This window comes from Bos mutus, chromosome 25 (genome assembly GCF_027580195.1).
Source record: "Bos mutus isolate GX-2022 chromosome 25, NWIPB_WYAK_1.1, whole genome shotgun sequence".
NCBI classification, from domain to species: domain Eukaryota; kingdom Metazoa; phylum Chordata; class Mammalia; order Artiodactyla; family Bovidae; genus Bos; species Bos mutus.
The window spans coordinates 2,682,844-2,699,615 of record NC_091641.1 but is presented as its reverse complement, the minus strand read 5'-3'; the positions used below and the strand labels follow the sequence as shown (position 1 = coordinate 2,699,615).

The following is a 16,772-nucleotide window of genomic DNA, read 5'->3' as shown; positions in this document are numbered from 1 at the left end:
TGGCTGGAAGGGTGCCCTCCCCAGCCAGCGCCCTGGTTCTCTGTGCAGTTCCTGGAGAGAAGCCACAGGCAGATCCCCCGGGCTTGGAGCAGGTGTGGGGTTGGATCTCCGATGCCCCTCCAGACCTGTTCCCAGTTCCCTGCCACCCCGTGTCTCTCCATCCTCTTGACTCTCAGGGCCGGACCAGTCCACCTTCATCCTGTCCCCTGTTCTTACCCGTCCTTGCCCTCTGCCCCACCTTCTTTCTGTCCCATCATCTCTTTATTCCTACCCCTCATCTGTCCTGCCCAATCGCCTCTGTCCCTCGGGCCCCCTCCCTGTATGTCATGTCTATGTCTTTCCCTTCTTGGTGTCCCTCTGGCTCCCACCCTTGCTGTCTGCCTCCGCCCCTCTTCCCTGTCCTCCTCTCCCCAACCCCCAATGAGAGGCTGTGGTGACCTTGGAGGAGGCTCTGCTGCAGGCTCTCCTGGGTTTTGGTTTCCGGGATGGGAGCGGCAGTGGCAGCGGGGCCGGGGGCAGCCGGGAGGAGCAGCAGCAGCAGGATCAGCGGGCACCACATGGCTGGGCAGGCGGGGCGGCTAGAAGGGGGCGAAGGGTGGGTGGTCAGAGGCCCCGCCCTTTGTCTCCCCGCTTCCACGGGCCTGGCGCCTCACTCACAGGTGTCACTCTTCTCCGGCCCACAGGCCTGAGCGCTTCTCACCTTTGGTGCCGATGCGCCTCTGAGCCCAGGCCGAGCTCCACTGACCACGCCCCCGCCTGGCCCCGCCCCTCAACTGTTACGCCCAACTCCAACTTGTTATGAATGCCACGCCCCCAGGGCAAAGCCACGCCCCAACTCCGGAAGCCCTGGTTTCATCTGTAGTGTCCAATTTTTCGGTTGTTTAGCATGAGATTAAATCTGTTTCCTGTTACTGCATCGTCGAAGGCACAGCTGTACTGTCTCTGTTCCCACTCCACAGCCTTTGCTCACAAGTCAGCGATTCAATGGCCGTTCACCCGTCTGGAAGGAACTATAAGGGTTTTGAGTTCTTCAATATGAACCAGAGTTTATTTTTTATCTTGATTACCTGTGGTGACTGGGGAGTCATCTTTTTCCCTTATGGCCTCATATAACTTAACTTGGGAAACCTGTGACATTATCACCACATATCATGTGTCCCCTCTAAACGGCTCAGATGGTTGGACAACAAACCTGGACATAATTTGGATGGAATAAGGATACGCTGGTAAATTTTGCCCTCAGGTGTAAGTGGTCTTGCTTTAAGGTCTTTTGACCTACTTAAGAGAATTTAGAGATAAAGTCTGGAGTTAACGGGCTCCAAGTTGAACATCGGTAAATATATGAAGTGGGCTTATGATGCAAGGGGTGGGCGTGACCTAGCTTGACCACATACCTAGTGCTTGAGCCCAGGAGACAGAGTGAACAGTGAGCCCAATGTGAGGGTCACACCTCCACTGGTCACACCTAACTCCTTGGTCACGCCTCCACCAGCAAGCAAGGCACAAATAATATGCAGTGCACTCCATCCTGCAATGCGAAAGACCTGGGTTTGATCTCTGGGCCCCTGGAGAAGGCAATGGCACCCCACTCCAGTACTCTTGCCTGGAAAATCCCATGGATGGAGGAGCCTGGTAGGCTACAGCCTATAGGGTTGCAAAGAGTTGGACACACCGAGCGACTTCTCTCTCACTCCATCTAATGTCCTAATTCTTCATTGCTGTACCATACTCCCAGCAAACCTCCCCCACTTCCCATGCTGAGGGTTTTTACGTTTTATGCTGCAAGGTCTTAATTAACTATATCCTTCACTCAGTAACATTTGCAGTTAACCGTGTATTTTACGTTCGTTGAAAGGATAACCTGAAAACTTAAATTTTTCATCACTTCAAACTCACTATTGTATTTGACCTCAAGGAAAGGCCACCTCTGTGACAAGGTGATGGTTAAGATGCACCCCAAATTAAGAAATATAAAAAATATTTCACCTGAGAAAACTGGAAAGGCTTACACACATCAGTTATTTATTGAAGAGGTTGTCCAGACCTATTTATATGTTCCAGATCCCATTTACATATGCCAAAGGGGAGCATGACAATGTATGTAATAGCCCTGTTCCTTTCCAAATATTTACTGAAAATATACATTATACTAAGCTTTGAGGTCACAATGTAGGAAATCTTAGTAGTGACCCTTAAAACTAAGAGTATTTCCTGCACAGTTATGCAAAATCCACCATTTAGTTCCTGTTATGCAGCATATTCATGTACATCTACAAAAATATGGCTAAAGGGCTGAGCAACAAAAATGGTAGACATCTTTGACTTTTAAAAATGTTTTATGGAAGTGTAATATACATGCAGAAAACACACATATCTTTGAGTGCACTGAACACTCAAGATAGTCAGCACCCAGATTTAGAAACCAATTATCACCAGCACCAGATAAATACTCCTTCTCACAAGCCTTTGCTGAAGCTGACTGCTATCCTGATTTCTAACTGCATAGACAAGTTTTGCCTGTTCTTATACTTTATATGGATGGGATCATAGTCTGTTTGCTTTTGTGTCTGGATTCCTTCACTCAGCATTCGATGTGAAACTGTTATTACCTGTGCTTATTGCTCATTCTCCTTGCTCCCTGGAGAAGGGAAAGGCTACCCACTCCGGTATTCTGGCCTGGAGAATTCCATGGACTGTATAGTCCATGGGGTCACAAAGAGTTGGACATGACTGAGCAACTTTCATTTTTCTCTTTGCTTTATGGTGTTCTCTGATGGAAACACCACTGACATTTAAGGTTATATTGCACAGGTGCCTTCAGAGTTGTTTTTCAGTTTTATGCCATGAACATTCCAGGACACGTCCTCTGGTGGACACCTACATGTACGATGGACACGTGCATGCATGACTGCTGGGCTTGGGTTAAAAGGGTAGACAGACAGGTTTGGCTCCAAGTGCCAGCTTTCCCAAATGGCTCTATCAGTGGGCTACAGCACCAGCAGTGTAGATGGGTTTGTTACATCCTTGCCAGAGCTTGATGCTTTTTTATGCTCTTCATTTTAGCCACTTCAGAGGTGGGCAGCAGTGCCACATGGGGTTTTAAACCTGCCTTCTCCACATTAGGAATTCCCTGGTGACCCAGATGGTAGTCTGCCTGCAATGACGGAGAACCAGGTTCAATCCCTGGGTCAGGAAGATCCCCTGAAGAAGGAAATGGCAACCCACTCCAGTATTCTTGCCTGAAAAATCCCATGGATGTAGGAGCCTGGCAGGCTTCGGTCCATGGGGTTGCAAAGAGTCGGACACAACTGAAGCGACTTCACTTCACTTCTCCAGATTACAAGCAAAAGTAACATACCTTTTCATGTGTTTATTCTCAGTGCAGATAGTCTCTTTTGTGGTGTTCAAGTCTTTCGCCCATTTCTTTTTTCTTGTAGATCTGTAGGAGTTCTTTTAATTTTAGATCAGGGATCAGTAACTACAGCCTGCTGGCCAAATCCAGACCTCCACCAGTGTCTGCAAATAGTCTTACTGGGACATCTCTGTTCAATGTTGAGCAGTCGTAAAGCAAACTGTCGCCCACAAAGTCCCAAATACGATCTGATCATCTACCATGCATTCTTCTACACTAGATTCTGCTGCCAAGTATCTGAATTGCAAAGTTTATTCATTTACATTTCATATGTGACTGCATTTCAACTGGTCTATTTTCTATTAAATTATAAAATTTAATCAATAAACCATTTATTGGAAACAATAGCCTTCCCCACATTACAACACATTATCACCTTTGCCAAAAGTGACTGAATTATGTACGGGTTTTCTGGAATCTCTATTATAGTTTCACTGATCAATTTGTTTATTTTTGTGCCAATACCACAGGATCATAATTCCTATGGCTTTCTAACAGCTCTTGATATCTGGCACTATAAGTCCTCTACTTCTATCTGTTCTAGAAGATAGCTTTGACTGTTACTGGTCTTTAAATTTTTCACATGAATTTGAGAATGCATTTCCATTTAAAAATGCATTTTAGGATCTCATTGAATATATGAATTAATTTGGGGAAAACTGACATCTTTTTAACACACCATTGACCAGGGGACTTTTGCAGAAACTAAAGCCTGTGGCATTAATAAGTCTCCAGTCAATAATGTGTTAAGATTGTCCTGGAAAGAATTAACAGGTGATATCCCACTGAATCTTCTGGAATTTTTTTTTCTGGACCCAATTATTAAAAATACAGTGTTATATAATTTCCCCCCTCAGGCACTTAAGGATTTCTGTTATTACTGTAAGTGGTATTGCTTTAAACTTTTCATTTTATATTTGTTGCTGGTATATTAAAAACCAATTTTTGCATAATGACCTTGTATGCAGGGATTCTGCTCATTTACTCAATTTTAATTACCTGAATATTCCCTAGAATTTTCCATGTACAAAAAGCATGTCATCTGCAAACAAGTTTTATTTGTAATCCTTATGCCTTTTCCTTCTTTTGCTTCCCTTGCTTCCCTGGCTAGGTCTTTCTGCACAATAGTGAATAAAACCAGGGACAGCAGATAACACTCTTTTTTTTTTTTTTTTTTTTAAATCATCTTGGGAGAAAAGTCCCAATATTTCACCATTCAATGTGCTGTTTGTTGTAGCAGAAGATATTCTTTATCCAATAAAGGAAGTTATTTTCTATACGTGGTTTGTTAAGAACACAAATGGATGCTAATTTCATGAGTCTCCTGCATACTAGATTACTTTTCTTCAACATGATTAATTACACTGATTTTTTTTTTTTAATTAACGTATCCTCACATTCCTGGAGTAAGACCCATTTGATCACTCTTTTGTTATGTTTTTTCCAGAACCGTCTCTGTTATGTTAGCCCAGGATTCAGTCATGTGACCACTATAAACAAGTTAATAATAATCAGAATGAAATTATCATGACTGGTTTAGATCACTCAGGATTCACCCTCTGTGTCATGTAAAGTAATAGTAGATACCTAACTTCTTCCAGTGAGTAAAGAGGGGAGAAGGGACGCTGCATTAATCAACCAAAAATGACTGCTAGAAAGTTGCATCAATTTGTTTTAAAAATTCTGGAATAAAAGTCAGTACAGAAAGTAATGACACCAGATTCATATCAAATAAAAGCACAGGCAGAATTTCTGGATTACATCATAGTGGCAAACTGCACACTCAAACCTGTGGGTTAAAAAATGAGTGGCAGAAGAGACGGGCGTATTTTATAGAGTGTGAGCAGTATACCTGTCCTTCACCAAACAGACTAGATTCCAAGTGATCTATGTATGGTTTATGAAAATAGTATTTTTAAGTCTTTTTTGCTCCAGTGCAGTTAGAAACTGTACAAAAGTCACTGGCTTCTTTGTTGATGAAGTACTCACTAAAAGCCCATTTGAAAATGCCTCAAAAGAACAGAAAATTATGAGTTTTAACTATTTAGTACCTGTAAAACATCTCAACAATATGCCTACGTTAGTACATTTTGCCAGCTTAATAATCAAATAAGAATACTGCCTTTTCACAAATTATTGAAACCCAAACTTGCATAGGGTTGCATAGAATTTATCACATTTTGGAAATGTGAGAGAAACTGCCATGTACATATTTAATGCTAGAGTCCTCATTATCAACTCCAGAATATTTTAAAACTTCATTTTCTGCAGTGAAAGTTTATTCAGAGCTGATAGCTTCCAATACTGTTTCTATAAACATTAGATTTTATGTCAGAAATATGGCTTTTAGTTTAACAAGTGCCAAGACAATGTATTTTCCACATTCATTGCTTCAACAGATTTTGCCTCAGTATGGTTCCCTGATATGTAAATACAATTGGAATCCAAAATAAATATTAAATATTTATAGAGTTTTACTCTTGTATAAACTGTCTAGTTGTCCAATGAGTTGCTGAAAGCTTTGCTTCTTGTGTTTTTAGGGATTGGTCTTCGTGAACATTCAGGTTAGAATCAACCCAATGCCTAAACGCCTCATTCAGAAACAGGAACCCTCAGACAGTGGTATCTGATTCTCAGCTGGACTTGCCACATCCATTATGTGCAGAGGATTTTCTAGAATGAGAACTGACTTCAGAGGAGACTTCCCATGTCAAGTACATTCAAGTTCCCTCTCCTGTGAATTCTCTGATGGCTGTTGAAGGCTGACCTGTGGTGGAATTTTTTCCCACACTCATTACATTCATACGGCTTCTCTCCTGAATGAGTCCTGTAATGCACAGTGAGGTATGACTTCTGAGAGAAGACTTTCCCACATTCATTACATTCGTAGGGCTTCTCTCCCGAATGGCTTCTGTAGTGCACAGTGAGGTTTGACATCCGAGAGAAGACTTTCCCGCACTTGCTACATTCATAGGGTTTCTCTCCCGAGTGGATCCTGTGATGTATCGTTAGATAAGACTTCTGAGAGAAGAACTTCCCACACTCGTAACACTCGTAAGGCTTCTCTCCTGTGTGGACTCTCTGGTGTCGGAAGAGGGATGAGTTATGGGAGAAGGTTTTCCCACACTCGTTACACCCATAGGGTTTCTCTTCCGAATGACTCCTATAATGTATGGTGTAGTACGACAGCTCAGAGAACACCTTCCCGCATATGTTACATTCATACGACTTCTCCCCTGTGGGAAGCGGCTGGTGCCCATTGAAAGCTGAGTTTTCAAGGAAGGTTTTCCCACACTCACTACATTCATAGGGCTTCTCTCCTAGATGAGTTGTGTGAAGGCTGGTGAGGTGTGAGAGCTTCCCACACTCACTGCATTCGTGGGGCTTCTCATCTGTGTGTACTTTCCGATGTCTGATAAAGGCTGAGTTGAGGTTGAAGGTTTTTCCGCACTCATTACATTCATAGGGCTTCTCTTCTAAGTGACTCCTGTAATGGATAGTGAGGTATGACACCCGAGAGAAAAACTTCCCACACTCACTGCACTGGTAGGGCTTCTCTCCTGTGTGTGTTCTCTGGTGTGTGATGAGGGTGGATTTCCGGTAGTAGGATTTCCCACATTCATTGCATTTGTAAAGCTTCTCTCCTGTGTGGGTTCTCTGGTGGTCGCTAAGAGCTGACTTGCGGGAGAAGGATTTCCCGCATTCGCTACATGGATAGGGTCTTTCTCCTGAATGGTTTCTCTGGTGTAGTGTGAGATGTGTCTTTTGGCAGAAGGTTTTCCCACACTCATTACATTCATAGGGCTTCTCTCCTGAATGAGTCCTCAGGTGTTGTGTGAGGTGCAACTTTTGACAGAAGGTTTTTCCGCACTCATTGCACTTATACGGTTTCTCCTCTAAATGTGATCTCCGATGCACGGTGAGGGTTCCTTTTTGGCTGAAGGATTTCCCACATACATTACATGTGTAAGGTTTCTCTCCTGTGTGAGCCCTCTGATGTATAATGAATTTTGACTTTTTGCAGAAGGATTTTCCACACTCGCGGCATTCAAAGGGCTTCAAGTCCATCTGTGATCTCTGGTATATATTAAAATTTGACATCTGGATGAAGTCTGGTCTAGAATCATTCCACTCATAGCACTTCTCCCCCATATAAGTGCTCTTATGCGTAATAAAAACGGCTTCATTGTCTAAGGCTTCTGTGCATCCATTATATTCAAAGGGTTTCTCCAAAATACTAATTTTCTGAATACTTTCTTCATTTTGAGAACAGGCTTCCCCATTTTGATGAAATTCATAGAGTTTCTCTCCATACATTTTTCCACATTCATTACACTCATCAGGTTTCTTTCTTGCATAGCTTCCATCACTAATAATTAATTCTGAAGTAGATTCCAAAGTCTTCCCACATGAGATACAATTATAAGACGTTAGATTTAACGGAGCAAGACTTGTTTCCACGTTATAGGTTTTATCAAACGCATCCTCTCTCTCCTCAGTCAGGGTTCTGCTGTTGATAGAAACAGCTTGCCTTGAACATTCATCTCCATTTTCTTGGATTCTCTCTATCAAGTCACCAACTTTCCAGACTTTTTCTAAAAAAGAATAAAATTAAACAAATCTTGTGAATCTGAACACACCAAATTATAGGATTAGAGCAGTACTCAAGGGCCTCTGCAGGCTTGACTCTAGCTTTCGGGTCAATCTCCACACATAAAACTAAGTGACCATTTACAAACATCACATCCCACCACCTCACCTGAATGCTGCTGCTGTAGGAACTTGCTGTCTACTACCCATGGCTCTTCTCCTTGCTCCAACTTGATGATCACATTGGGTTTGGTGCTGTCATACCCTGTGAATGAGAAAGAGTCAACATGGACCAGCTGCTGGGTTCTGGGTCCCTAAACAGAACCTGCTGCCTCAGGAGCTGCAGAATAAAGTGTCTATTTTGCACTTAATCAAAAATAGAGCCTTTCAATGGAGAAGCAAAGATACAAATTAATCTAACTGGTGCCCAAAAGGAATTAAATGGTCTTACTGATTTCCTCAAAGTCAAGCATAAAGTCTTTAAACTGTAAGCCCCCGTAGAGCAGCAACTCAGAAGGCAGTTCTCCTCACCCACGGAGACAAGGTGGCTGTAGTTCTCCAGCATCACGTCCCTGTAGGTCATCTTCTCCTCGGGGTCTAGCTGCTGCCACTCCTCCTGGGTGAAGTCCACAGCCACATCCCTGAACGATACTGACCCCTGTAATGGCACCACGATGGGAACTGGGTGACACGGACCTGACACACAAGGACAGGAGCTCACCCAGCTCACTGGGAAAGGTAACTGTGAAAAGTGAAAGCCTCATTTGTGTTAACAGATGTTGAGAGGAAAACAAGCCATGTTAGAAACACACTACCTTTGAGTTCTTTAATGTGCCAAAAAACAAAACTTTCAAAAAACTCTCAAACTGAAAGAAATAAAAAAGAGTTCCAACTTTGTGTTTAAAGTATCTGAGTTCTCTATCAGAGGATGAAGAAAGATGAAACCCTACTCCGGCTCAAAAAAGCTTACAGCCCATTGGGAGGCACTGGGTCAGTGAACATACGCATTCCACTCCCTGTCGTTCCCTCAGTGCCGTCTATGGGCAAGGCCTCTGCCTCCCACCTCTTCATGCTGGTGCAGCCCAGCAATCAGCCATCCTGGTTCAGTGCTTTCATCCTCTGGCCCCTCTGTTCTCACCAGTTACTTGGAGCCATCTGCTTGCCTAAGTTTTTTACTGCCTTCAAATGATATCTCAAGCATCTCATTCTGGGAACAATAAAATGTGTTGCTTGAATGACTGCTTGAGGTATTATTAGAGTGACACATACAAGGTGGAGAGTGGCCTACCAAGAGAGAAGTGAACCATTTTAATTATATGTTGGCAGCAAGGCTTTGCAGGTTCAGCTGAGTTCAGGGGGAATCCTCTGAATCTAGGGAATCCTCTACAATTCATAAGAAGTGGTGAAAGTGGAACTTCTATGCATTGTTAGTGGGAAGGTAAAATGGTGCAGCTACTATGGAAAACAGCATGGTGGCTCCCCCAAAAATGAAAAACAGAATTAACACATAATTCAGCAATTCCACTTCTGGGTCTCCACCCTCCAAAAAAAAAAAACGAAAGCAAGGCCTTGAAGAGATACTGTACACCCAGGTTCATAGCAACATTATTTACAAAAACTAAAAGCATGGGAGGAAAAAAAAAAGGCTAAAACACAGAAATAACCATCCATCGATGGATGAATGGTTAAGCAAAATGTGATAATACACACAATGGAATGTGACCCAGCTTGAAAAAGGCAGGAAATTCTGACGCATGGTACTACATGGATGACCTTTAAGGATATTATGCTGAGTGAAATAAGTCAGTCACAAAAGAACAAATACTGCATAATTACACTTAGATGAGCTACTCAGAGTAGTCAAGATCCTAGAAATAGAAAATGGTGATCGCCAGGGGCTGGGGAAGGGGAATGGGGAGTCAGTGTTTAATGGGTACAGAGTTTCAGTTTTGAAAGATGAGAAACAGATGGAGACGGATAGTGGTGATGACTGCACAACAACATAAATGTCCTTAAGACCACTATCCTGTACACTTAGAAATGGATACCATACTACATTTTGTCATGTGTATCTTCCCACGATAAAAAATGTGGAGGAAAAAATGCAGTGATGCTAAGGACACACCCTCACCCACTCCCTTCCACAGCTCTGCAGCCACCCCCTCCCTGAAGGAAAGAGGAATGAGGTGTGGCCACAGGTTAAGTGTGTTCACATTGTTGGTGCTGTTTAGTTGTTGTGTCCAGCTCTTCTGGGACCGCATGGACTGTAGCCCACCAGGCTCCAGTGTCCACGGGATTTCCCAGGCAAGAGTACTGGAACAGGCTGCCATTTCCTTTCCAGGGGATCTTCATAATCCAGGGATCAAACCTGTGTCTCTTGCACTGGTAGGTGGATACTTTACCACTGAGCCATCACTGATTAGAAATTATTTTCTCAAAAGATGAAATTTTAAAAAAAATCAAGAATCATCAGCTGAGAAAAACAATATAAATAAAAAATAAGCATCAGGATAAACAACTCAACAATGATGAAACCAAATTCATAAAGGAAAACAACTCACACTGACTTATATTTTATAATTAATTAAGCAGAATATTGCTTCCAGAAAATGAGAACATTCTGCTAAGAAACAGCAACTGGAGATACTTAGAAATTGAAGACTGGATTGTGGAATTTTAAAAAAATCCTGAAGTAAGAAGCTTGATTATCAAATGTGACACAGAATATATAACTTAGAAAATTTCTCTGAAAATAAGAAATTGGAATGATGACAGAAAAATCATAGGTATGAAAGCCAGATCCAACATTTTCAGAAAGAGATTACAGAGGATGAACAATGAAAAATCATCAGAGATTCCTGAACCAAAGATCATAAAAATAAACAAACAAAATAAAACAAAACATCCTTAAAAGGGGCCATATAATCTGCAAAGAACAACACTGGGAGAAATATAGATCAAGAAATATTCAGATAAGATTTCTAAAATTTTATGATTAGAAAATAAAAATGCTAAAGTTAAATATTAAAAAAAAAAACCAAACACTAGTTACCCTAGTTTAACTATAGCCCAGTCCAATATTTCCTGCCTGAAAAATCCCATGGACAGAGGAGCCTGGCAGGCTCCTGTCCAAAGGGGCTCAAACAGTTGGACCTGACTGAGCACACACATAGGAAGTAAAAATCTTCTGGGTTAATTTAGTTCAGAAGACAAGAAGTGGCAGGGGTTAGAAGACTGAGCAATCAAAAAAAAAAATAATAATAATAACTAAATGGGACATTTTCTAAGCATATCGTCTGGTTTAATATTTGGAAATTCATTAATACAATCTGCCATTGTAATACAGCTAAGAGGAAAAGCGTCACATTTCCAAAGGTGCTGAAAAGACCTCTGAAAATATTCAAATGCATCCTAATTTTTAAAAAAAGACCCTCAAGAAAATAGGAATTGATGGATACTTCACTAAGATGAATACGTGTATGTGGTGGTGTTTTTCAGTTGCTAAGTTTTGTGGGTCTTTTGCGAACCCATGGGACTGTAACCCACCGGCTCCTCTGTCCATGGGATTTCCAGGCAAGAATACTGGAGTGGGTTGCCAATTCCTCCTCCAGGGGATCTTCCCAACTCATGTTGAACCCGAATCTCCTGAGTTGGCAGGCAGGTTCTTTACCACTGAGCCATTAGAGAAGCCCTGTGTATATATATACTCATACCCTACCATGCACAGTATGTGTGATATATACAAATACAATCACATGTATACACTTTAAGTTTATAAACACATATTTATGCTTCAGTTCTCTGAGTTCTACAGTCAGGACTAATTTAATGGGGAAACAATAGACACATTCCCACTAAGATTATACTAAGATTAGAAACAAGGCAAAACACTCATCATCTCCAATTAGAGAAAACAATTGCAGGCCTAACAAAAGGTCAGTAAAAGTATTTCTATTCACAGATAATATATTATACCTAGAAAACTCAGAAAATCAACAATGGAACTAAATCAGTAAGAGGAACTCTGTTAGATAACAGAATTTATAGTTAACACACATAAAAGCAACAGCTCTCATTACATAAAAAGGAAAAAGATGTAATTTGGGCATACATGCAGTTTACAATAGCAACAGAAATGTACAAAATCTATACTAGAAAAATTTAAAAACATTCCTGAAAGAGAATGAATGGAATGATTCTCTTTGTTCTTGGACAGGCTGTGAGGCATAAAATAAGATGTGCCTTAACCAAGACACATCACAATCCAATGGCTAAAAATCAGTAATAAAGAGAATAAACACAGCAAGAGGAGGAGGGAAAAAAAAGATTTTATATACAGAAGAACAAAGATAAGGATAACATCAGATTTCTGGTGGAAACCATATAAACAAGAAGCCACTGGAGGAACACATTTAAAGTACTGGAGAAAAAAAAACAACAGCAGCAATGATTCCTTTAAAAGGGAAGGTAAAATAAAGACATTTCCAGACATACAGGAGCTAAAAGAATTCATTACCAACTAGAAGAAGTACAGGGCTTCCTGGTGGTTCAGACCGTAAGGGGTCCACCTGCAATGGAGAAGACCTGGATCTGATCCCTGGGTCAGAAAGTTCCCTTGAGGAAGGGAACGGCCACCCACTCTGGCATTGTTGCCTGGAGAATTCCATGGACAGAGGATCCCAGTGAGCTACATTCCCTGAGGTCGCCTAGAGTTGGACATGACCGAGCAACTAACAGTATGGTATGGTCTAGAAGAGATATTAAAGAAAGTCCCCCAGGCAGAAGGAAAATGACAGCAGATAAAAATGTGGATCAAAACAATGCACCAGAAATGGGAACTATGCATTTTCTCTCATCACTTAAAACTCTTTTAAAAAGATAATTAAAAATAACAATGTATTATGGGATTGGTACAACCTGCAAAAATAAAATGCAACAACAGTGTAAAGACCAAGATGGGAGAAATGGAACTGAAGCTTCTTATACTCTAAGTGAAATAGTATATAACTTGAGTATAAACTATGATAAAGTTACATATTATAAACCCTAAAGTATCCAGTAAAATAACAAGTGTTCTAACAACCCAACAAAGGGTATAAAATGGAATCATTAAAAAAGTCAACTCAAAGGAAGGAAGACAAAGAAGATGGGATGAACAGAAAATAAAGACACCAGACTATAACCTAACTGGTTGTATTAATACTTACATTATATGCAAACTGCCTAAACACCCCAATTAATAGGAATTAATTGTCAAATTGGATAAAAAAGAAGGCCCAACTATATGCTGTCTTCAAATGCTGTATTTTGCATATAAAGATGCAAATAGGTTAAAAGTTAAAGGACAGAATAAGATATTGCACATCGCATGACTCAAAAGAAAACTGGAGTGGCTTTGTAAATATCAGATTCCATTTCACAGCATACATTCTTACCAGGATGGGAGGTCACTGAACAATGACAAAGTGGCTAATGAATCAAGAGAACATAACAATCTTAAATGTTTAGGTATCTTTTAATGAAATTCATGAAGCAAAAACTGACAGAATTGCAATGACAAACAGACAAACCACAACCACAGATTTCAACAGCCCTCGCTCGTGACTGATGGGAAAACTGGCAGCTCAGCAAGGACACAGCACACCTGCACAACACTGACAACCTGATGTGGGTGACATTCACGGAACACTCAGAGCACAACAGGCAGCCTTCTCACGTGCACATGACATTCTCCAAGAAATGGTTTCCCCTTGTCGTCAACACAAATCACAGAAGGGGTGGATGGTATTTTCCTTTTTCTATAAAATCGATCATATTTGCAGCTGGATTCCAGGAGTCCTAAAGCATCATACTACTATACATGTGAATTAAACAGAGTCTAGATGCCAATCTGTCTCTGTAACGTGTATTTTACACGACAGTGTCTTTTATTTGTTTCTACCTGCCCATTTGAAAAATGTGGATCCTTATATACTTCCTTAAAGGCATTACAAAACGAAGTGTGAATATATATAAACAAATAGGAAAACTCACCTGGGATTCATTCATGTTCTGCTGCTCTTGGAAAAAGCTAGACTGTGAACCGGTGTACCTAGAGGAAGGGAAGCAATTACTTGAAGCCGTGAGTAACCTGGCCTACCTAGGCAGGAACCTCCTGGGAACATTCAGAAGAGGCTAAAGGGGTCCTACAGGAGAAACACACATCTGAAGCCCTGTAACTCCATCAGGTTACTCTCACTGGTGAGTGTAAACAGACTCACTTTTCAAACAGTTTGCCAGCATTAAATAAAAAGTGCAAGAAACAAACAAAAAACCACCAAAACCCCTCCCTGTGGCACTGTTTAAATACTCCGTTGTCTCTTTAAACTGATTAAAATCAAACATTCCATGGAAATGGGGAATGTGAAGCTCTCAAAAGTAGGATAAATGCGCATGAAGGCATGGCATTATAAATGAGCTGACTCAACCTGGTTACCGCTGTAGAGTTTTTGTTTGTTTGTTTTTAATTAAGAAAGCTGCAATACAGTCGGACAGAGCACTTGCCCCTGGAGTCTGATCTTGCTAACGATCCCACCTGCAGACCCAGTGACCTGGGACAAGTCACCTCCTCCCTCAACTGAGGCAGCAGGACAGACGCCTCGACGCACTAACTACACGGTGCGAGTCCACCAGGCAGAATCCGCGGAGGAGGGGGGCGTGGCGTGTCACCAGAGGCTTAGATTACAGGACCAAGTACTGATGAGTCTTGAGAGACACGTGCAGGATCGCCAGAAGGCGAGAGAAAGAGGAAGGGCGCCGGGGATGGAGGGAGGCGTGGACGCGGCACGTCCGGGCCAAGCCTGGGGCCCCCACTGCCCCAGGACACCCAGAACTCACAAGCCCTGGGGAAACCCAATCTCCGGCTGGGAGCAGCCGGCCCTGCCCTCTAGCCCGGGCCCTCGACCCCCGCAAAGCGGTCAAATCTTCTCAGTCGCTTTCTCGTGGGGTCCGGAGCGGGCTCCCCAAGCCCTGCTCTCCGAGGGGAGCAGGATCAACAGCCGCCTGGAGGCCGCAGACGCACCACCTACCTCGTCGGGACTCGCTGACCGGCCCCGGGCTCCCCAGGCTCTGGCCGGGGGCTGCTGCTTCGGCGCGCTCTTCTCTCCGAGTCCTTCCTCTCCGCCTCCCGAGGCGGCTGCGGGCGAGGAGATGGCTTTGGGCCTACGGGACAAGCTCCCCTCAGGCCAACGTCCCTCCCAGGGCTTCACAGTTCAGTGCGCAGCAGACGATCGGGCCCGAGCCCCGCCGCTCCTTAGCCGCCGCCGCCACCTGTCCGGCCTCTCCGACCCAGCCCGAGGGCTCCGGGGCTCGAGCTTGAGGGTCTCCGCTCCAGCCTCTGCCCGGCCCGCGAGAATCCTCGCGCGCACAGCCCGCGCCCGCTGGATGCCGGCACGGCGGAACGGCGTTCCAGCCCCGCAGGCCCCGGAATGCCCGCCTGCCGGAGGCCAGAGCCTGGGAACGAGGGTGAGTGGTGACCCGGGCAGCGACAGGAAGCGACAGAGGCGCCGAGGCAGTATGCGTGCGCGAACACGCACAGCGGACGAGACGCTCCAGCGCTGGAGGACGCCGGAAGTCCGCCTGCCAGAGCCCGCCCCCGGGAACCGGGCAAATACCAGGACTCTATTTCCCAGAAGTCTCCACGCCCCATGAAGTTAAGGGAACGTCTTAAATGTCTTCACCTCATCAGGTTGTGAAGAGGTGCTGTGTTGAGAAGATGGGCGTCTTGGACGCGGGAATCAAATTTCCTTTTAATTTAAGGGAATGTCTGTAATGTCACCGCTTCTTCAGGCATCTTGCCTTTTATGTCCTGGTGCCCTAATATTTTCCTTGTACGTGCTCAGTCGTTCAATCGTGTCCGACTCTTTGCGACCCCATGGACTGTAGCGGGACAGGTTCCTCTGTCCATGGAATTTTCCAGGCAAGAATACTGGAGTGGGTTGCCATTTCCTCCTCCAGACGGTCTTCCCCAACCCAGGAATTGAATCCACTTCTCTTGTATTGGCAGGCAGATTCTTTACCACAAAGCCATAATAATTTCCTTACCTTGAGTGTTTCAAGTCTTAGAATCAGTGTTCACAGACAACTGTGGTAAATAAGGGAACGGGGTTTATCATGTCTGCTTCTGATCGTTTGTGAGATATCTAATTAAAGTATTAATAAACAGAGCTTGGCAATAACAGAGTATTAGCCTAGGATACCTTCCTTTCCCTTCTAGGGAAAAAGAAATCTAGCTTTTCCAAGCCACTGAAAAAAAACATATATATTTAGTCAGCTGCCCTGGGTATTAGTTGCAGAACACAGGACTTTCAGTCTTTGGTGTGGTATGCAGACTCTTAGTTGTAGCATGTGGGATCTAGTTCTCTGACTGGAGAATAAACCCCAGGCCTCTTGCATTGAGAGAGCAAAGTCTCCTGGTCTCCTGCCTGGAGATTGATGGTGTTCATTTCAAATTACCAACAGATGAAAAGAATGTCGAACTGATCACTCACCCCAAAACCTGCTCTTCGGTATGTAGCCCCTTCCTCTGCTCCCTTTACAATCCTCAAGCAAAACCTGGGGACGGGAGAGTTGGTTTTTTGGGACATGAAGCCAACTTCTCTGCAGGGTTGCTGGCTTCCTCAGTAAAGCTGTTTTTCCTTTTACCCAACACTTGTCTCTCAGTATTGAATTTTTGAATGATGTGAGATCTGCCTCATCTTCGATTGCTTTTTCTACGTGGAAAATAATTCAG

General features: G+C 43.2%; 1 protein-coding gene across 2 annotated transcripts; it reads right to left on the bottom strand.

The window, feature by feature from the left end:
* Positions 1–2,317: 2,317 nt before the first annotated feature.
* On the bottom strand, positions 2,318–15,202 carry RBAK (RB associated KRAB zinc finger). 2 transcript variants are annotated; one of them, XM_005902917.2, is made up of 5 exons: positions 15,070–15,202; positions 14,036–14,093; positions 8,534–8,660; positions 8,172–8,267; positions 2,318–8,007 (listed from the first exon to the last, which is right to left on the bottom strand). In XM_005902917.2, the coding sequence occupies exons 2-5, from the start codon at positions 14,048–14,050 to the stop codon at positions 6,104–6,106; spliced, it is 2,142 nt and encodes a 713-aa protein (XP_005902979.1). In that variant the 5' UTR covers positions 14,051–14,093; positions 15,070–15,202; the 3' UTR covers positions 2,318–6,103. The 2 variants fall into 2 exon arrangements, with proteins under 2 accessions (XP_005902979.1, XP_070218806.1); XM_070362705.1 differs by lacking the exons at positions 14,036–14,093; positions 15,070–15,202 and having other exon boundaries at positions 8,454–8,591.
* Between the last annotated feature and the right edge of the window lie 1,570 nt (positions 15,203–16,772).